The following is a 22,778-nucleotide window of genomic DNA, read 5'->3' on the forward strand; positions in this document are numbered from 1 at the left end:
AGAGCTGCAGGAGTGAGTGGGAGTTTTGCCCTTGACTTCTGTGAGGCAAAGGTTTTACTTAGCACTTCCATTTTCTCTTTCTCACAGTACAAGAGCCAGGGATGTGCAACTGAAAGAACAAGCCATGACTTTGAGCTGATACATAGTTTTTCTATATGCAACTAATTTTCAGATTTTTTTGGGGGAAACATTTGGGTGTAAAGTGCAGTTAAAAATCTTTCAGTCTTGCTGAGACAAAGTTGTGTGAACCATGTACCTGCTTTTACTCCAAGAAATGGACTGCCTGGGGATAGGAATACAGTGTTTTGTGTTTGTGTTTTAGGTGACTGGGTGTCTGCTTTTTTTTTTTTTTTTTTTTTTTTTTTTTTTTTTGAGACTTCCTCTAGCATGTATGTTGGAGAATGAAAGCTTGATTTCTCTGATCACTGATTTCATTAGATATGATGTTTGATTAAAACAGACCTCCTGAAAATATGCAAATATGCAAACTCTTCTAGACATTGAAAAGTGAAGTGGAAAATATTAAAATAATTGCTGTTTTACGTATTGATGAATTAAATGTTACCATGGATACCTTGTCTGTTTACAGCAATAATAATAAATATTTTCAATTCACACTGTGCTTTTCATCTCAAAGGATCCCCAGGTGGTTTACAAATGACATACATGGATTGCTCTACACGGCACTGAACTGCAGCCGCAAGAACTGTCTAACGATTTATATTGGTACTGCCTGGCAGTGCAAGGTAGAAAATGTACTGTACCCCAAATGAATCTGTAGGGATTGTTCAGGAGAGCAGAATGTAAATGGCAAAAATGAAATCTAGACAACAGCTGAGCAGCAAAACATGAAAAATTGGGTAGGAACAGGTAGCAAGTTACTAATACAATTCGGTAATTCTTTGACGAGCCAGATTATATTTTTACTGGAGCTGGAAAGTATATCCTTCTTACATGTTCCTTTTCACCCTGAAGTGAGTACTTCTGAAGTTCTGAAGGGAGAGAGCATCCCACCGCAAACAGCCAGTTTAGGATACTCCTCAGGAATAGGGGAGGTCAGTTTCTAGCCTTATTTTACCAGTTTTTCCTGCTGAGTAGTTGTCTTTGCTCTTCCTTGTGGGAGATGATTGTTTTGAACTTAAAAAAAAAACACAAACATATTAATTCAAATAATTGTTAATAATTTCATATTAATTGGAACTTGATCAAGGTCTCTTTCCAAGGTAATCCAGGTGTGCACAGCTGCTGAATGTCTGAGTCCTTTTCTCTGGTAATCTTTAGAAAGTGAGTGATGCTCCAATGAGGATGAGAAATGATCAGTGTGGAAATCACTTTGTGATCAGGGTGTTCTCCTGAGAGCAGAAATGCCAGTACAACTCTCCTGCTTCCTACACGAGTGCGTGGTCCAAACCAGGGAGCAAACAAGGCTGTGGGTTTTTTGTTTTGTTTGACTTTTAATAAAGTGTGCTCTCGGAAATAAGAAACTTGACTGAAACTTCATGATCATCACTGGTATCTTTCCACCATTTTTTGATGAACCGATGTTTTATCGTTTAAATAAAAATCAGTCATAAAAATACAAACAGCAACAAAACAAAACCAAAACACCTAAAAAAAACCAAACACACAACAATAAACAAAACAACCAAACCTGACAGTTCTACTTTTCACCTTTCCTTTAGATAACACTTAACTTTATGCTTTCTAGATACAGTGTAATTCTCTATGCCTTTGCTTTCATAGGCAGATCATTGGTGCTTATATAGGTGAGTGACCTATATAACCAGTGACAGAGAAAATGATTCCTTAGAAGCACTTTATACTTGGGCTACTTTTATATTATTCAGGAAAGGCAGCTAAATGATGGAGTCCAATAAACTGCTTGAAAATTTTTCATTGCAGTGGCTGCCTAAAGAGCAGCAACTTTTTAAAACTGCTGAGTTGTGCCTGCCCTTCTGAGGTTACGTATAATTGCAGGTGCAAGTGATGGAACTGTTGTGTCTCAGATATTGCTATTTCACACTTCAGTCCTGAAAGGCCAAGAAAATTGGAAGACCAGGTCCTGCTTTCTGTAAAAAACGCACCCACTAACAGCTTTTTTCTTAATGAACTCGTCTTGTGTTATCGATCAGCCAAATCATTAAAAAGAAGAAAAGTTAAGTCTGTTTGGCTGAGTCTCTTGACTGGGCTAGAATTAAGTGGAATTTAAATCAACTGTATGGGAGCTCAGCAGTGACTCTCATCCATCCTTTGAAGAGAGGGGATTTAGAGTGCAATATTTCTATCTAACTTAAGCTTTTGTCAAACTAAGGTAGGGCTGAGGTTTATACTTTAAACACAGACCAGGCTTGCTGATGTTTTGTAAACCTTTTGGATTGCCTCGGGCAAGCTTTTAGCAAGCTCTCTCTGCTATAATTTTGATGTCAGTCTTCCTGAAAAGTAGTGATTCCATGTCATTTCAACAAGGAACAGTGCAAAACCTGATGAATTTGCCTGCAATTTACTTCTGTTCTTTGGAACCTGAAAAATGGGAGCACTTCAGTAGCCCTGTTTCTATACCAACACACAGTAAAGGTGTGTGCGTGTGTGTGGTGGTGGGGCTCCTGCACAGATTTACGTGAACTGGAATCCTTAAGACATTGACAGTGCTTTCTCGGATACCTATTTATAAAAACTTGGCTTGCTGCAAGCCTTTTGGGAAAACTTCATCAGCCTTAACCCTTAATTTTGTCTGTTCATAAGAAGGGGATGACCTGCCTTCCTTTCTCAGCGGTGTGCTGCAGTTTTCTGAACATAGCTTTTAACTTAAAAAAATAAACTAATGCAGAGAGGTTTATAAGCCATGTGATGAACCAGCAGGAGGAGGAGGAAGAGCTTGGAAGACTTCTCTTTATGTGTGCATATATGTTTTACTCAGTTTATCATCATTACTGCTAAATTACTTCTGCTGTTTTCCCACAGTCACTTACGTTTTTACTGATAATCTTTTGTACTCTGTTGCTTGTTGTGTTTCAAGAGACTTGCCATTAGTATAAGAAGTGGATGATTGATGGTGTACTCTAATCTTGGGCTGATTCATTATATCCCGAATGATTAAAACCCATTGCTTCTATCTGAAGGGCTGAAATCTGAGCACAATTTGCTGCAAGCCAGAAGTCCCCCTGAGCAAGGGGAGTCACAGAAGCAGGGACTGAAGCAAGGCAGGGAATACAAGGCGCATCAGTGGGTAGATCATAGCAAAAATTTTTTTTTTTTTTTTTAATTTTACACGAAACTCCTACGCAGAGATTTGACAGATACAGCTGGCTTATTGACTTGGTAGTTTCTCACTAATTGACTGCTGGTTTGGGTACCGGAGCCTCTAACCGGTGGGTAAACCGCGGGCAGGCATGTCGGTGAGATGCCAGTGAGAGCGTCTGGGGGAGGAGAGAGCAGCTGGGTGCATGCCTCTCGGATTGGGCTCCCCGCGCTGGGAGATGTGTGAAGTTGGGTGTGTGTGCTGGCACAGATATCCAAGGGCAGCTCAGAGCGAGCTCGAGCGCGCTGCTTCCAGGGGGGAGAGAGCGGCTGTTGCTGAAAGGACAAGCTGGCAGGATCATGACAGAGCCAAGCAGCAGAAAGGAAGGATTTAAAAAATGCCGGAGTGCTACTTTCAGCATCGATGGCTATAGCTTTACAATTGGTGAGCTGGATTTAAATCGCCTTCTTTCCTTCATTTTCTCTTCTGCTTCTTTCCTTTCTTTCTGCAGCTTCAGGTAAAAGACAGCTGTTGCTCACAGTTGCTTTTTCTCCCTGCATACCTTTAAAATGTATAGATGCCCTGCAATTTATTTTTTTTTTTTCCCATTACGCCTTCTATATTTAATTCTGTCTAAGAAACTTGTCTGTGAAATGCAGCCACTGTAAATCCTCTCCCTGGGTTTTGGCAGGAGTTCACTGAGCCGTTTGCAGAACTTCTTGTTTTGGAACCTTATCTCAGGAAAGCCACTGTTTCAGGACTACGTATTTCCAACCTGCTAGCTGTGTTTCCTTCCGATGAGCCCAGTAACACAACCCTTGGGAGCCTTGGTTTTGTTTCCAATATTTCTTTGTTGTCTTAGCAAGTGTTTCCAAATTCTGGAACCCTTTGTCACTTCTTAGGTTGTATAAAAATAAACGTAATCATTTTCATTGCCTCTCTCGAATACAAGAAACGAATTGCTGGGGGAGGGTAAGATGTGAGGAGAGATTAGGAATTTTAGGACTGTTTGTTTCTCTTGTAGCTGTTTGAAGAGTGCAATTTATTATGTTCACTGTCTTGGGGAAAAGTGAGGCTTCTCAAAGCAACAAGTGTCTGTGTTTGTTCCAGGAGTCTTGCTGTGCAGAAGTTAAAATTGGAGGATTTTCTAAGCAGGCTACCCTGCTAAAACTGCCCATTTCACAAGGCTATGCTATATAAAACACAATACTTCCTAAAACACACTTTTATAGCATTTTAATATTCAAATGAAATCTAATTTGGTATATATGGATAACTTATGTGGAAACAATCAATACAAATCCCCCTCAATACCTTTTAAGTGGCAGAGCTTCTACTTCCTTGCAGTTGTGAAATCTGAGAGTCTTTCCTGATTTGTACTAGTATAACTGGGTCATGGTTTCATCTAATAATGGTGAATGTAAGCTTTTTGTTGGTGTGGGAGGTGGCATCTGTTTTATCTAATCCTCTGCTTCACAGAAAACTTATTTTTGCAACCACCAAACTTACTGAAAGAAATGGAGACAGAAATGTATGCTTCACTAAAATATATTTGTGTAGTAATCTGTTAATGTGCATTTAGTATTTTAAAGGTGAAACTGCCAGGTAAATACGACTTCAGGTTTGTTTCTCTGGGAAGGTGGTAGTCCTCCACAGGTTAAGTTGCAGCATGCTGACTTTTGAACTTCCTCTCCTTAATCTATCCATCTCTCATCATCATTACTAATAGAGATATTTCTTCAGTTTGTGTCATTCTGGAGGATAAACATTTCCTTTTTGAGCCTAGCCAGTAGAAAACATTATCTGAAGATGCTGATGCTGAGCATTTATGACTGCCTAATTATTTTGTTTGTTCGTGAACAAACAAGCAGGATTGCTGTATTTGTTACTCCGCTGTCTTTATTGCTACTTGTGCTCACAAAACAACTAGACCAAATATTGGACCAGATGACTCAGGCAATTGCAGTTTCTTTTGCTTCTTAGGACAGTTGTTACATAGAAGCCCATGTGCTGTTTTCTTCTGTTTGATGCACACAACCAACGTATTGATTGTGAGCTGTGTGTTATATAACACTTATTTTTATATCTGGGTAAATGTGCATTGGATTGACTCACATAACCATGAAAACACTGTAAACATGCTATCTAGTATTACCAGCACAGTGTAGTGGACAAATCTGAGTGGCTCATGTATTAGTTAATCTCTATGTTAAAGAAAATGAATGTATCCGAAAGATCTGACAACAACATTAAAGTGTTGGGGATGGGTATGTACTTTCTGGGATCAAATAAGGCTTTTGTGTAAATAGCTGGTTTCAGGTACTGCAAGAAGGTTTTGGGGAGCGTTGAGCTGCTGCACCTGCTATTGAAGTATGTCAGCTGGGAGAAAAGACCAAAACTCTTGAGGAACAGGGTAATATTAGCTTGAGATAAATGTGTTTCCACTTGCATGCAAAAGCAGCACTAATCCACCCCTATTCTAATTGCTAAGAAAGGATCACAGTGTTCTGGAAAATGATCATTTACAATAAAACTTAATGAAAATCTTTGTGAAAGACCTAGGCTTGAATTCAAATGTGAGGGTGCCAGGGAATGGAAGAAGGCTGGTGCTCCTGGCTGATTGCCTGCAGTTACGACTTTCTGCCTCTGGAGATGGTCAGCATCCATTCATGCAGCAGGGCAACTTAGAGCAGCTTCTAGGCAGCTCTAATTTTCCCCTCGCTGATTTCAAGTGCTGGTGGATGGATGTCAGATCTGCGGGAGCTCAGCACTTCCCAAGTCCTCCACAGATCCCTGTGGAAGTATCTGGCCTCCAATGTTAAAAGGCAAAAGTATGCCAATACCTCATTGCTTTGTACAGAAAGAAAGCTGATTGCAAATCCCTCTCCTCCAGATGCCAACCGCTGTTTTGGCAGAGCCCATGAGGAGGGCTGAGGTGTGCTGCTCCACACGCAATGAGAATTTCTTGTGTGGTTTTGGAGGTTGTGCTTATGGCCTTTTGGCACTAGAAGCGTGATATAAAGGGACTGTAGTGGAGCTATAGGGAGCCCTTTACTGGGTCCAGAGCTACAGAGCGCACCATTTAGCGAGACTGTTTGTGATGAAGCAGGCAATTTCTTTTGCTCTAGAAAGTTTAATATGTCTCTAATGAAGGCTTCAGTATCTTTATTTTCCTTGGTTTCTGTCAGCAGATTTCAGATTTCAGTCTGTTTCAGAGACTAATTATATAAGTTATTGTGTTTGAGCTCTTCTTTAACTTTGGCTAAATTTTCCTGCGCTAAAAGTAAAATAAAAAATAAAAAAATACTAGAATGACAGCTGAGTTTAAAGGAAAAGAAATTAAGAGGAACTCATGCCTGTGTTTTTTTTTTTTTTTGTCCTGCACTTTGTCTCATCACTCCCTTGTAAATGAAATACTATTAAATCAGAACACCAGTGTTACTTATTGACTTTGCTGGTGTAATTATCTCTCTAAAGGTGCAAGACAGAGAAACATTCACTGCCTTTAAACCTGGGAAAATGGTAAACACAAACATTAGCAAGAGAATATTTTCTTTCTGCATTTATCACCTTCCTATGACTAAGAGCTAACTTCATTAGAGCTCCCACTCTCTGCTTTTCATATCCAGAAGCACCTGGCAACACTGTTTTAAGTGTCCTGTCCAAATTTATCTAATAAATTTATTTTTATAGGTTAGAATGAATTGAAGTGATGGGGAGTTCTGCTGTAACTCAAGTGTCATTGGAGGAGGGACGTGGAACTGAAACACTTAGTTTAGCTCACAGCAGCTGTTTCTAAACCTTGCAGGAAAGTTTCTTTAGGAGGACCAGGGCTCCATTTCATGTGCAAAAGTCCTTCCTCCAATTATTGCTAGAGATTTGAGTCCTGCTTAGTGGCATTTTCAGCCCCTACTTTGAAATATTAAAAATAAAAATAAGGTTTTCTTAATGTTTCTAGTTTCTTAGATTGCAGTTCATGGTTTGAAACCTATTTCAATATCACTTGTAAGGCTGTCACTGTACAACCTGTGAAGAACACTCTAACGTATGGTTCTTTGTGGGTTCCTCAAGTTCATATCAGGAATCTGTTGTGGTCAAAGCAAATGTTGCTTGAGAGGGTGTGTGTGTTGTCTTGATATGAGTTGGGGATGGGAAAGATTGGAAGCTAACTAGATACTGAGCTCAGCGTTCTTAGAATAAGAATTCTCAGAATTCTCAGAATGAGAAAATAATTCCTTCAACTCTGTGTCACCTGTTTTATTTTTAAAGAAAATGCCACTGTAGTCTCTTGAAAGACTGTATGTTAAGATCTCCATGTTCAAATTAACTTGAATAGAAAGTACTTCAAAAAAAAAAAAAAAAAAAAAAAAAAAAAAAAAAAGATTGTAGAAAGAAACCAGGGAAATAAGAGCAGTTTCACTCTTTGTGTACTGCATTTTGCTCAGAGAGGTGTGTATTTTAGCAACTCTAATGTAGTTAACTGCGTTGTTTTTGTGTATTGATTTTCAGCTTTATTGGAGTTGTTTATTCTTCTGAGGGCAACAGCAACTTTGCAAGCCACAAAAGAGGCAGGCTTTAGCAGAAGACTCCCACAGCCCATACATAGGCACATACAGTGTGTTATTATGGAGATTTGCTTTATTTCTGCCCTTAATTTCTTTTCACAAAAAAGTCAGTTTGAATGAAAATATGCTGTAATTGTAAGATGTTGACAGATCTGTCACTGATTCTGTGTGCGTGTCACTCATAGTGTTCCTTCAAAGGAAGTCTGGGAGAAATGGCTGTGGGGTCGGTCCACTCCTGGGAAGGTAGCACAGGTATCTCTACCTGTGCAAAAACAATGTCCTTGGCAAAGAAGTGAAAGGGGAATGCATAGCAACAACTCCTGTTGGGGATTATAGCTGTTCTTTGTCTTTGTACCTAAACTATGTATAATTGTCTTTGTTACAAAATCACAACTGAAATATTTAAAAACTAAACAAAAACACAAATCCCAAACTTTGCTTTTTCCCCTCCCTATCTCTCTCCCGACCATACCCTGAGAATACCTTCTCAATAAAAGCTGATAAGCAGTAACAATTCAGTGTAAACAGTAGAGTGTTTTTTCATCTAGTATCTAGAAACTGAGAAATCCAATTTTATTAATATTAAAAAAAATGAAGCTTGCAATAGGACATGGCACTGTTAGATATGATTTAGCAAAGTCTAATGCTGTTATAATAAACTAGTAAGGAAAATAACCCCCCTTCTCTTACTTCTCAAAAATTTACCTAAAGAAAGCTGCAAGCAAATAGATCGTGAAATAAAGCAAAAACTGAGATTTTTTTCCTGCTTTTTGGGTTACAAAGCTGTGTTTTAGTTTCAAACCACAGTGGTTTTCATCTACTCTGCCTTGATTATTCACCTGAAGGGAGGCTGCATTGCTGGCATGTGTGTTTGTAGGACACCCAGCTGGTTCTTCGTGTGGAGTGGCATTCCTCTGAGCATAGCGATGGGCAACACGAATTCATAGAATCATAGAATCATAGAATATCCTGAGTTGGAAGGGACCCTTAAGGATCATCAAGTCCAACTCTTGACACCGCACAGGTCTACCCAAAAGTTCAGACCATGTGACTAAGTGCACAGTCCAATCTCTTCTTAAATTCGGACAGGCTCGGTGCAGTGACCACTTCCCTGGGGAGCCTGTTCCAGTGTGCAACCACCCTCTCTGTGAAGAACCCCCTCCTGATGTCAAGCCTAAACTTCCCCTGCCTCAGCTTAACCCCGTTCCCGCAGGTCCTGTCACTGGTATTAATGGAGAAAAGGTCTCCTGCCTCTCGACACCCCCTTACGAGGAAGTTGTAGACTGCGATGAGGTCTCCCCTCAGCCTCCTCTTCTCCAGGCTGAACAGGCCCAGTGCCCTCAGCTGTTCCTCGTACGTCTTCCCCTCCAGGCCTTTCACCATCTTTGTAGCCCTCCTCTGGACACTCTCCAACAGTTTCATGTCCTTTTTATACTGTGGTGCCCAGAACTGCACACAGTACTCGAGGTGAGGCCGCACCAGCGCAGAGTAGAGCGGGACAATCACCTCCCTCGACCTACTAGCGATGCCGTGCTTGATGCACCCCAGGACACGGTTGGCCCTCCTGGCTGCCAGGGCACACTGCTGGCTCATATTCAACTTGCTGTCTACCACAACCCCCAGATCCCTCTCTTCTAGGCTGCTCTCCAGCGTCTCATCGCCCAGTCTGTACGTGCAGCCAGGGTTTCCCCGTCCCAGGTGCAGGACCCGGCACTTGCTCTTATTGAACTTCATGCGGTTGGTGATCGCCCAGCTCTCCAACCTATCCAGATCCCTCTGCAAGGCCTTTCCACCCTCAACAGAGTCCACAACTCCTCCAAGTTTGGTGTCATCAGCAAACTTGCTCAAAATACCTTCTAGTCCTACATCCAGATCGTTTATAAAAATATTGAAAAGTACCGGCCCTAAAATGGAGCCTTGAGGGACCCCACTGGTGACCGCCCGCAGCCTGACGCAGCCCCATTTACCATAACCCTTTGGGCCTTGCCCGTTAGCCAATTGCTCACCCATCGTATGATGTTTTTATTTAGCTGTTCCTCTTGTTGCTTTTATAAAGGGGTGGAGATGGTGATTTCCATGGCCCCTACAGGGACTTGACATGGTACTCTACCATCAGTGTTTCAGGGTAGACTGCTGTGAGCTAAGTAAGTGATCTCTGAAAAGACTGCAGTGTTGGTTCTTGCATGGCAAGGAGCTTGGCAGTATTTTCATGGATCTCAGCCCATTTACTTCTGTGGATGAGCTGCCTTACCACTCCTACCTGCTGCTCACAGCTGTGCTCTGCTGTGTGTGTCTTGGCATCCCAAAACACAGCGGGTGTCTGGGGCTGACCTCTCCCCTCTGAGCTTCTTTGAGGCAGAGGCCACTGTGCAGGCCTGCAGTCCAGGTTCATAGGCAGCACGCACTGGATCACACTCATATTGCAGGTCACTGTGGCTGGGTCACATCAAAACTACTATTTTCTTTCCTCCTCTTGATTTTATTTATCTCAGAAGCTGTGAATGGCAAGAACTTGGCAGTAAGTTTTGACATGAGTGAATGGGCTTTGCTGTTACCGGTAGCTGACTTCCACTTAGAGCAAAATAACCTCCAGAGCTCTGCATGAGGCAGAGAGATGTTGATGGATAAAGTCACTAACATCACTGTCCAGAAGCATTCCTGCTTCTTGAAAAATTATTTACATGATGTTTTTGGAGGTTGGTGAATTGCGTATGTCTGGGTCTTGGTGATCAGTCAGTCATATCTGGATCTACCTTCAGGACTAACATCACCAAAAGGCCTGAGCCAGTCAGTCTGTTGGGAATAGGATGCACTAGTGGGAAATATCTACGATAACTAGGCTTGTGGGCCACTGGGACCCCAGTGCAAAGTGCAAAGAGGGCAAAAGATGGAAGTACATGGCTGGAAATGTAGACTGCCATTTCCTTTGCTTCGGATCCCATACGTGCTGTGCCATTTATCCCCCCACTCCTGCCTTGTGAGGGAAGGAAGTGCAGTCAGTTCTCTAGACAACAAATGATGGTTGTTCTGTACCAGGAGGGACCCCATCCTACCATGGTGTAAAATGTCATTGTTCCCGCTTTTATTTTCTCTTTGATCTTTGGCTAACTTGTCCTGCTCCCAGTGCTTTCTGGATTGATACACTGAGATTAATTACAAATTTCAGACTCTAGAACAACCAAAGTTGAAAACAAATAAGCAGGCATAAATTCCTCTGTGCTCAGTTTTAGGCAGCCAGCCAGGCCCATTTCTGAGCAGGCAGGCTTTGATGGGGAGAAGCCTTCCCTCATTTGCAGCCCCAGCCAGCTCCCTCTTCTGTGTCGAAAGCCAGAGGTCTGCATCTTGTTTGTACTGCTGGTGTGAGGATCAGAGTCTAGGAGCTCTCAAACCTAATAGCCTTTTAGGATTTGCATCTCTGCTTCAAATCTCCTATTTTAAACCCTCGTGTTGTGCTAACTACCCCATTCTCCTGTTGTAGTGTAAATTCAAGCTCATTTCTCCAAATGCATGAGTAACAAAGCAGAAAGCTCCTGGATGCATCCTGTGCTTATTTGTATAAGTGCAAATCAAGTCAAAAGGTGGGATCCTGGCCAGCACTAAATTTGTATCACTCCACTGCAGCTGGGAGACCTTCAGTGAATTAAATGAGCAAAGGATGCATCTCTGGACAGTTTTTGCTGGTAGAAATGTGCGCTGCTGTAGGTTAGAGAAGAGGCTGATGTATGCACAAAGGAAGGTAAATCAGGCAGCTTTACCACAGATTGCTTCCAAGACTCTGTCAAGATTTTGCTGATATTTTTTCCTCCCAAATTCTCCCTGCCCAGTGACAGAGGTTGTATCTAGTGATCTTTCTGAAACTTGATTCCCGGTTTTCCGATAGCTACAGGCTCAAAATATTCAGGCCAGGGAGGTTAACTCTCATGATTACATCAGTAGCTGTGTGCAAAGTTGGAAGCGTGGTGAGGGGAAAGTTGTAGTAATTACTGAACAGATGCACTTAATGAGGTCTCCACTGGCTTTCCAGCTGGTGGAGTCGAGCCGTGCACTGGGATGATACGAGGGCAGTTGCTTGGGTCGTGGTGTTACATCACATCCTCCCCCTTGTTGTCATAGCAGCTGCAATCAGCCCCCTGAAAATTTCCCTCAGGAAGACTGCAGGCATCATCTTTCTCCATTAAATGGCAGCGTGTGGTGCTTAGTCTCTTGCTGCTGCATGATGCTGCCTCTTATTTCTGTTGATGTAGTGCCTTTTTTGGCCCCCTTCTCAGAGTGATGCAGAGCGATGAGACCTGTCAAATGGTGTGCTGTTGGGAGAAGGGGCTGGGTAAGCAACTTGCTCAGCCAGTACCACTTAATTCAGTTTTGACTCCAAGTGCCTCTTCTCAAGTTAGTATTTAAATAACCAGCTTATACTCATCTGGGGTGAGAATAAGGAAGGCAGTTTGGATCTGGGTTGTCAGTCCTTTCTCTCGTAGTATTGACAATGAATGCTTATTAGCAATGAAAGCTTTCCAAAATCAGATTGTACCAGTTTTTTCCTTGCATATGTGGGTAGCTGAAGTCCTTGCAGTTCCTCCAAGTGACATGCTGATTGCTTTTTATAGAATCTTTTCTTTTTTCTTTCCGCTTCTGGGTCTCATACTCTTGAACTGTGGTAATGGATCCAGTTCCCCAAAATGGTACTGCTGTTTTCCTCTTTTACACATTACCTCTTTCCTTCTTTTATTCTTCACTTCAAAATACCAGTGTGAATTTATCTTGACCACTGAAAACTAAGCTTTTTTACTCTATTCCCAGCAGGCAGATTAGTATATGAAGAAAACTTCCAGGGATTTTGGAGACAGACTCAAAGTAAAAATTATAAATACACCAACTTTTGAAATTTACAGCAAAATGTCATTTTTTTCTTCCTTTTTTTTTTTTTTTAGACAATCATATATATATATAGACAATGATAATTGACCTACACTTACTATGCAGATACTCTTAAGAAAACCTAGAAGGAGAATTTAATCCAGGCCATGATTCTGCTGTTGGCTGAGCACATGAAATTGTTCTGAAGTTGCAGAATATTTCTGTGGGCAAACAAGTGGCCTTGCTCTCAGTTAGCTGCTGGCTGAAGACTCTGCTGTGCAGTGAGAAAATCGTGCTCCATGATTATGTGAGAGCAATGGGTATTTTTGTCAAACACCAATTGCAGAATTGCAATCATAACATCCTAGGAAGTAAGTAAAGAATGAAAATATTTTGATAAAGAGTTCTATGGAATTTATGGATGCTAACATCAACTATACTGCAAAATGGAAAGCATCATCTTAATCTCCCATTCAAGCTGATATTTTGCAGGATAGGATGTTTTACATGCTGCTGAACACAATGTGAACAGCAGAATGCTAAGCCCACTTAATTTATATTGATTTCCTCCTCTATTCCTGAAGCTGTGATTATTACCGGACATGTATACTGCTAATAATCACTATTTCCCTTGAAATGTACTCTGAAAATGGGATCTTTGGGGGTTCAGACTTCCTTATTTGCCCTTATTTGGTGGCACAACACCACATTAGATTGGTCTACAGGAGAGAGATAGTTTTTCTTCCTAACTTGCCAGCCCTTGATTTAAAGACAATCTATGTTCTTTCCGCCTTGAACATTATCATAATTCAGAATTACAGATCTTGCAGGCCAAATTATGCACTGACTCTTATGCAATCCCGATAACTCAAAACATAATTTGGCCTGCAGTCTGGATTTTTTTTTTTTCTTAAAACTGCCGTATGAGCAAATCTAAGATATCTCTGGCAAAGCTGTGTGACTTTATTCCTTGCCAAAATCTGGAGTATTAAAATAGAACGTAATAATCAGATCTAATTTCAATCTGAATCATAAAGAAGGGGATCTATATTTTTTATAGTCTGTGTACTGTATATATGGTATACAGTATAAAAGCGTTGAATGTGTATATAACTGTTACACAGCATGAGGGACCATGGTATCTTCTACCACAGCTCCTGGGAATATACGTTACTTTTCAGGGTTAATTTAGAGAAACTTATTTCATGGCTGTTCAAGTAATAAAAGCAGTGGGATTTTCCAGCGTCACAGCTGTGGGCTAACTCTACTGTTACTATAACCATTGGCTATTTCTAGGAAATCCAGAACATGGCATCTTATGTCTCTTTTGAAAGTTCCTTCGTAGTTAGGTGATTTTTATTTATTTTTATTTTTATTTTATTTTTATTTTTATTTATTTTTATTTGTTTTCTAGTAACTTGAACACTTAAATAGAATTCCAGCAGGAAATACCTAAGTTCTAATGGCTACTTCTAACCTTAGCTTTTAGTTGATTGCCTACTCGTCATAAATTATGCAAAGTATATGGATTAACTGATAATGGACATCTTGCCTCACTTCAAGTGAGTGAATGATGGTTTTCTCAGGCATGATTCAGGGTAGGTTTGAGCTGAAAATGTTTAATGACATTAAGGTACATATTTCCTACATAAAAATGTTTGATTTTTTCATGTCGTGAGTTTTTTGTTATGATAGGTGGATATCAAGGTACTTGCTTCACCTTTTCTCCTTATTAGATATAGAAATGATTACAAGGAGACCTCCTGCGTCCCAGTACAAAGACACAAAATGCTGATGTGAATTGGTACAGTCATCTGGTGTGCCTTTAAGGTGTCTATCCCGCAACCTGGTTGAACAGGGTGTGTAGGAGCTCCTCTGTGGCTATGCTTGGCAGCATGCTTGGCAGCATACTTTGCAGCAGTGAGCAGGTACTGGTTGCTGGTAACCTGCCTTCATCTGGCTATAAAGTTGAAATCATTCCTCTTAGCTGCTTTGGTGGTAGGAGCAAATTCTAGGTGATGCAGAACAAACAGCTGGAGGAACCTTTACAAAACACTGCCATTTAAAATCCCACCTGGGAGTTGTCACAGCAGCCTGGGGAGGCCAGGGGATCAAAGCTGTTGTTGAGCCTTGCGCATGAGCTTCACTTGGACAAGTTAAAGCTAGGACTTGAGTATGGCTGCATGGTTTCAGCTCCTGTAAATAATCCCATAGCCCAGCTATCAGCCCAGTCTCCTAACACTCTTCAGCTTTCCTCCTTTCCCAAAGTATCAACCGGTTGTTGTTATTACAGTTGCTAGGTAGCTTCATGACATTATTCCTGTCCCCCTGGCTAATGCTTAAGGCTTAATTGTTCTTGAGGCAGGGGAAGTGTAAGTACTGAGAATGGTAATTACAGCACTGCTGATAATTTGCATCCACTTGCTCCTGGAAGATGCTTCTGTCAGCCTGACAACATGATCAGACCAAATTTTCTTTCATGGGAGAATATGTTTATTCTTTAGCGATGTTTGCTGCCTTATGTTCCAGTCTAATGCTTCCTATTAATTAGAATTCATTGTGCCATTTAAGTGAAGTGGGATTTTTGAAGTGAAATTCTGCACGATGACTTGTCATTTACTCTCTGATTGTGTTTGCCTACTTGCCCTCTGAAGCAGCAACAATTGTTTGAGCCTTCTGTTTTATTAGCTGTCATTTACAGTAACACTATGTGCATAATTATTTTTCTTCAGCTCTGCACTGATACTTAAATGAAACCTCTGGGATATATTCCCATCTGATTGTGTGTTTATGTGTTGTGTTCAGTCACTAGCATTTACTCTCTCTCATGTTGTTTGTAGCAAGCAAGTTTTGTGTCCTTTTGGGAAGTTTTTAGCTTTGATTTATTTCAATGTTCTTTAAGCACTAATATGTTCAGATGCTTTGGATAAGCCTAGTTAAAATACCAGTACCTTTAGGTCCTGAAGCCAAGAGGCAAAGGAAATCAAGCCTTCAAGCACTTTTGCAAATTTTGCTTGTAATGTGTGGGTGCTGTTACAAATAAACTTTTTTAAATGGAAAGAGAAGGGTTTTTCCGTGTTTGTGAAATAATGTTAGCCAAGGGGGCATAGGATTTTAGGCTTGGAGTTGCATGTTTTTCCCCAGTCTCCATAGTCCTCCTCCTCACCTTTTGACACTAATATGCCTGAGCCCTGCTCTTTGCTGGCACTGCTGTTAATCAAGAGGAGGGGATGGAGACTCCTGCACAGTTTAGCTGCAGGAGAGTAGAAGGGAACATAGGACATGCTTTGGGTGCCAAATTCTCTCTCAATGGCAGTGCTAAGAATGATTTCCATTTCTAGAGAAAATGAAACTGTACCTTATGGACCTTGAACTCCTAAAGTCAAACGATGCAAGTCAAAAAATGTATTGGGAATTTAGGACATTTACTCCCTTATTTTCACAAGACTTGTGTTTATGAAATAGGCTTGTCTGTACATGCTGCAATGTATTTTAGGCTACGTGATTATTTTAAATTTCATCCACAATCTTCCTTTTCAATTTAAAGATTAGTTTGATGTGTTTAGTGGATTTATCATTGCATGCAGTAAACTGTCTATGTAGATGACACATGTGATGTTTGTCAAAACTACAAAATATTTGTTTTTGTTTGCAATAAGCTGATCGTTGAAGTCACTGAGCAACATTCAAATGGATAAGACATTTGTCACTGCTATAAGTCGCATTTGGTAATCTTGAGCATTCAAAAAGAAACAAAACAAAATTTTTAAAAATTTTGCTCATTATAGCCATCAAATACATGTATCTCATAAAGCAACAGAAATAGTTTCTGTAACATTTTGAACATTCTTTTCTCCTGCGTAGCTTTTAAATCTATATACGCTCTGTACTTGCACGTATCATGGCATAATTGTTAAACCACTACAAACTACAGCAAGAATTAGAGTTGGGAAACTGAGTTATCTTTTACTATGGCTGATGAAGAACAAACCAGTAACAATTCCAAAACTTTTTAAAGAAAAATACCAGTGAGGAACAGGGATAGTTAAAGATAAGATTAAAAAATTAGTCTATATTTTGTATTCAGTCCAAATCCCTAATACTATTAGTGATGATTTTGAAAGAGAAAGGAAAATTTAAAATTAGGCCTGAGTTATTTAGTGTTCAAAAATGTTTCACATAGCAGTAATGCTCTGAAAATGAAAGGCGTATTTGCTTTACATTTCATTGTGGTTGGAGGGCAACGTGCCACAATACTTAAAAGAGAAGTGTCTAATCTGATAATTTTGCTCCCACTTGGAATTCAGTGATTTAAAGTGGGTAACACATGGTATTATTCTCTCTTCTCCAGTCTTTTGCTAATACAATGCACGGCATTTGAATAGCGTTGTTTGATCACTGAAATTTCAAGACGTGGATGAACACAACAGCTAAAAGAAAATTAATTTTGATTGTAGTTGCAGAAGCTGGTGGATGCTGATGGATATGTCAGGTTAAAGCAGTCAGGATGAGTGACATGAACACTATATGCCACTTACCTCACAAATCATGCAGTTGGACTTCCCCAGCTGAAGACCTTGGATTAAAAAATAAAAATGGTACAGCTAAATATTTTTCAAAAGACAGCATGTGAGAAGATTCTGTAGCTATGCATGGTAGAACCAAAGAAAATCAACAAAGGCAGTAACAGGTATTTTGAGCTCAGTAATGCATTTCTGTGTGATTAGTCCCATTACAATAAATGAGATTCCTTACTACTGCAAGATCTGCCCAAATGAGGCTTGTTCATAATGGTGAAGTATCTTCTATATTTTAAAAGTTGCTTTAGGAACTCAGTCATACAGCTCTTAAGTGCTACATTTGATGCTTTTAAGTAGTATTTTTGCAGATGTTGTGAATACTCTGTTCCCACTACCTTTCAGTAACATGGGTGGAAGGTTTCAGTTCCTTTTCAGTTCAGATACTTTTGAGAAAATAGGTGAGCAGTCATCTCAGAAATAGAGAAATATAGTTAAATTCTTTCCTCTGCTGTGAGACTTCTTAAGGAGCATGAGTTTAAGCCCTGCTATTGTATCCACAGCATCATGTGTATCGAGGCAGGAGGTTTTATATGGTTGTCATATGTCTTCTTGAGGGTATCTAAATATTCTGTTGAGCACATGGAGGGCCAGTAGACATCTCCTGCACCACAGAAACCACAATTGGTTTGTCCTGAAGAGCAGACAAGCATCTTCTGGATTCCAAGCATAAAACCCTAATAAACTCTATCCCATTTTTGGCTATAAAACAGAGCATCTGCTGTGTTGCACAGACTCGTCATTCATTGTGGCCTGATCACCCTTGGAACTGCTGAAGTAGCACTGTGTTTAGAAAGAGCCAAGGGACTTTTCATTCAGAATCAGGAATGAAGCTACTTACAGTATTACTAATGAAAAAATTAATCATTTCCCATTTTATAGGAGTTTCATTTAGTGGTTTTCAGAAGAACAAAGAAGTATTTTTCCTTGGCTAATGTTTCTGTTTGAACAGCCATATGTAACTTTTAAAATAAAACTAACATTTCATATTGGTCAGTGTCAGTTTTCCCTGAGGGACTTCACCAAGGGTATATATTCAAGTACAGTGTGATAAATGCCCTAATACTGGCCTTGGATCTTTCTTTCTTTTATCTCGCACAGGTTGACAGCAACTGGATGTGAAGTTCAGTGAATCTTTTAAATATATTAATTTTAAATTTATATATTATTAAAGCAGAGCTATTTTTAAATTGGGAAGGCAGCTTTGGGGAAAGAGGTTATGTTATGCTGGTCACTTCTTCTATGGGTGTGGGTAGTTTATGTGAAGTAATAACAACACTAGCAAATATTCCCGGTGGCGTTTTTCACATCAGAATGCTTAAAAGGTTGGCTGTACTTGCTTCAAAGTGGAGATTTAAAAAAAGAAAAAAAAAAAAAAGGAGGGGAGGTATATAAAAAGAGTATTCATTTTAAAACATTGGAAACATTGAGCATCTCAGTGCAAGTGGACCCTTTTGCATCATGAGACCAGTTGCTGCAAAAGCAAACCAGAGAACAGCTGTTGGCAGGTGCTCACCGGCAGGCTGCCAGTGACAGGGAAATGTGAAGAAGCACTTGGTTTCTTCATGCACCAGAAGTGCTGGTTATTGCCCTGAATTTCAATTACACAAAACAATTATATTGTATAGGATCATGTCACTGGCCCACCTCTGCAGCAAGCTGGTAGGAAGCAGATGAGCTGAAAAGGAAAGTGACACATGATGGTGCTCCTGATACCTGCACCAGTGGCTTATGAAGCGGTGTAACATAACCGTTCTGTTGGCTTGCTATGTCGCCTATTAATAAGAAGTTTATTTATCAGGATTATCTTTTTGCACATGTTGTTCTCTATTTGTGAAAAACCCTTCCTGTCTGTGCCACCTGGCAGGTGGGCCAGTGCAGTGTTAGGTTTTGCTAATTAAAGATCAGGCTTCATTTCACAAGGTAGAGGAAACAAATCCTGTCCTGCTCTTGGCTTGCTCTCTCAAGCACGGATTTACAAACACAGGGGCTTTCCACAGTCTGGGTTTAAGGTTATGCTGTGCTTAAGTATTGTGAAAGGATTTTATTGAAAAGAATTGCAAAAAATCTGCTGATTTCAGTTGGATTGAGGCTGGGATTTGCACAAAGAGACATGTCGACATTGAATTTAGGGGGAAAAGCATGGCATTGCACTCTTCAGCTTGAAGCTTCTCTTACAGAGGTTTTGAAAATAACCTGTGCAAGGTTTGTGCAGTTTCTCTCTTTCCCCTCCAAGCAGCATGGAGTCTTTGACAAGGGTCGAGTGAGAAGAGGCTGCTTGTCACCAGGACTGTGTATGCATTTGTGTAAATGTATGGAAGCAAGGGAAGGTAAAGGAATAATATAGCAACAGAACAGAAATTTAACAAAGGTATAAATGACCAAAGGTATAAGGCAGTGAGGACCTGGTACCTGAGGAAGCTCCAGAAGGATGAGACCAATTTTTGAAAAGTTACTGCTTATAAACCACACTTAGTTGCCTTCTGTACTATGGTGTTTTGGCACCTTAGCTTATAAGATTTCATGAGGAAACATTAGAAGTGACATGTAGGGAAAGACAAATGGGGTAAATTACACATTAATAAATAGAGTCAAATCTTTGCTGAGGGGAAGGTGGAACATAGTGCAGACTTTGCAGCACGTGCTTCTCCGAGTGCTACTTAGGTGTGCTCTGGGTCACCTCTGGGCTTGGCTGATGGCTGAGATCTCTGCCTAGCAGGGGAGGGAAGGAGAGCAGGCGTCAGAGGGACTTCCACAGGAGTTCTCCTGACAGCCAGAGGGCTAAACCCAGATCCCCCAGGGAGCATAGACTGAAATAGAAGGGCAAAGGAAATGGTGTTTAATTGGTCCCTATTGAAAACAATGGGATTGTTGCCTTGTAAAACTAAATATTTTGTGAATGAAGCTTCCAGGGACTGCATGTTTTGGAGTTCCTTTAAAATGAACTCTCCTGGGAGCTGGTAAGTAAGCCAGAGCTCACAGCATGTTTCTTTTCTCTGCTGAGTATGACCTGTCTGTGCAGAGGAAGATATCTGATGGAAACCTGAATGGATAGCATGATGGTCTCAGGGATGCATGCAGATTAAAATTTAAAATGGGATGCTGTAAAAGGAAAGAGGCAAAACACATGAAATTGCAAGTTCATTTCTTCAGGAGAAAAAACAAATAATAATAATAATAATAATAATAATAATAATAATAATAATAATAATAATAAAACAAGCAGAAATGCCTATTTCTCCCAGCCATGCTCTTACATATTCTGCTGTCAACTCAACTGAATTCAGAGGCAATGTGTCCTCTTTTCTATTTGGTTTTAGGAATAGACCTATTAAAAGAAAATGCAGGCAGAGTATACTGCTGGAAATGTTGGTCTGACCTGCAGTTAACTCTTAGCCATGCTGCCCAATAACTGGAAGTCTTTTATATGTGGCCCAAGCTAAAGACTGCTACAGTTTAGCAGTAAAAATAGCACTAGTTAGTAAAAATAATAGCTCAGCATTTTATCCATTGTATTCACTGGAACACAAGATGGGACTTCATTGGAACTTCAGTGACTCCATTTTTACTTGGATTATTTATAACTAAAAGAATGGAAAAAATAAAAGTTATGTCAGCCATTTTCCTTATTGCATTGCATCTTTGTTAGTTAGCAGATTAAGCTGAAGTGTTTGGTTTTATGGATTACCATAGAGAGCAATTCAGTCTGTCAAATATTGCAGGTTTCACATAGGATGGGAATCAAATATGTTATATATCCCAAAATTGTGTTCTTCCTAATGTATCTAGAAGATGCAATGTAAAGGAGGATCACAAGCCTTTTGTGTTTCCAACTCCAAAGGAGGCTCAGCTGTGTTCAGCGCAGCTTGCAGATGTGCCAAAAGTGGAGAGCACACAGAACCACACAATAGCTGAGGACCTCTGGAGGTCATTGGGTCCAACCCCAAGATCAAGCAGGGTTATTACCTAGGGCAGGTTGCCTGGGACCATGTCCAGGTGACTTCTGAAGTTCTTCAAGGAGGGAGACAACCTCTCTGGGCAACCCGTACCACTGCTCTGCCACCTGCACATTAAAGAAGCGCTTCGTGATGTCCAGACTGCACCTTCTGTGTTTTGGTTTCTGGCCATTGCCTCTTGTCCTGACACTGGGCACCACTGACAAGAGCTGTCTCCTACTTTTTTTTTCCCCTTCAGATACTTCTACACATTGCTAAGATCCCACCTGAGCCTTCTCTTCTCTAGGCATAAAAGTTCCAGGTTTCTTAGCCTTTCCTCACAAGAGAAATGCTCCAGTTGCTTGATTATCTTGGTGGCGCTACGTTAGACCTGTTCCAGTATGTCCATATCTCTTGTACCCTGAGCAGCCCAGAATCGAACCCAGCTCTCCAGGTGTTGCCTCACCAGTAGAGGGGAAGGATCACCTCTCTTGACCCGCTAGCTGTACCACTTCTAATGCAGCCCAAGACGCCATTAGCTTTCTTTGCTGCAAAGACACATTGCTAGCTCATGTTCAAGCACTGGCCTTCTCTCACCTAATAGAAAGGCCAGGCCTTGCATTTTCAGATGGCCCTCCCTTATGTACCCCTGTGCCAGGGAAAAGCTGGGATCAGGAAAGCACAAACACAGTGAGAAATCATGGCAATACACAGATAGCCCCCCTCATCCGAAGTATCTCAGCTGGAGAAAGGTATTTTTAGGTGATGCTCCAGCCCCTCTCCAGCCATGAAACCTACCACAGCATTAAGATATATGTTAGAAGCAATAATATTGGACAGTTCTGAGAAGGTATGCATGAGGAAATGCATTGAATACTGGATGACCTCTTATATTCTGTCTTGTGGTGCTTATTGGGCAGTATCAGGTCAGAGGTTTATTATGAGGCAGTTGAAAACAATCTAGGGCAACGGGAAGTAAAAGCCAAAGGACTGTGGTTTGCTTTTGATTTTTTTTTTCCCCTCTCTTTGAATGTTCTTGTTGCTACAGTAGCCTAAGATGCCTTTGCTATGGATACAAAAGGTCTAGCTATCCTAATTCTTCAGGAACAACTTGTTTACAGCCTGATTGTGCTAAAATCAGAGAGGTATGCTGTTTTTGACGGCTACTGAAAAATTACCACTCTGTCTTCATAATGGAAACCAATTTTGAATGCTCTTAATGATATGGGAGCTGAGGCTCTGCTTTTAGGTGTGACATGAGCACTTAAGGACTTGCATCTCAGTTATCTTTAAAAGTAGGACTTGGGGTCCGACAGCATTAGCTGCTTTTGTATCTTAGTACTGCTGTAGAGTAATGGCTGCATCCATCTTGCATTTCCAGGTAACAGAAAGATCTGTTTGGCTGAGGAGGCATGCCATTGTAATACTGTCACTTTGAGTACCTGCTGATAAAGTGCTTTGGAGCTATTGCATTTCCCCCACACTAGAGAATCATTTGATTTGCTACATCACAGTTTTATGACCAAGATCAGAGTTGGCAGGTACATGTGGCTGAGACAGTTTGTTGTTCTGTGCTACTTTTATGGATTCAGTCATTTTTAAAGCCAGT

General features: G+C 40.6%; 1 protein-coding gene across 4 annotated transcripts in view; it reads left to right on the forward strand.

The window, feature by feature from the left end:
* PDE1C (phosphodiesterase 1C) overlaps nt 1-22,778 on the forward strand; it is a 393,933-nt gene that overhangs the window by 68,338 nt on the left and 302,817 nt on the right. Inside the window, exon 1 of one of the 4 annotated variants that reach the window (XM_005014000.6) lies at nt 3,484-3,682. The exons of the other annotated variants lie outside the window; for them this stretch is intronic. Within the exon in view, the coding sequence (XP_005014057.1) occupies nt 3,598-3,682 (85 nt within the window). The 5' untranslated portion in view covers nt 3,484-3,597. Of the gene's footprint in view, nt 1-3,483; nt 3,683-22,778 lie in introns of those variants that run through there. 4 annotated transcript variants of the gene reach the window in all.

This window comes from Anas platyrhynchos, chromosome 2 (genome assembly GCF_047663525.1).
Source record: "Anas platyrhynchos isolate ZD024472 breed Pekin duck chromosome 2, IASCAAS_PekinDuck_T2T, whole genome shotgun sequence".
NCBI classification, from domain to species: Eukaryota; Metazoa; Chordata; class Aves; order Anseriformes; family Anatidae; genus Anas; species Anas platyrhynchos.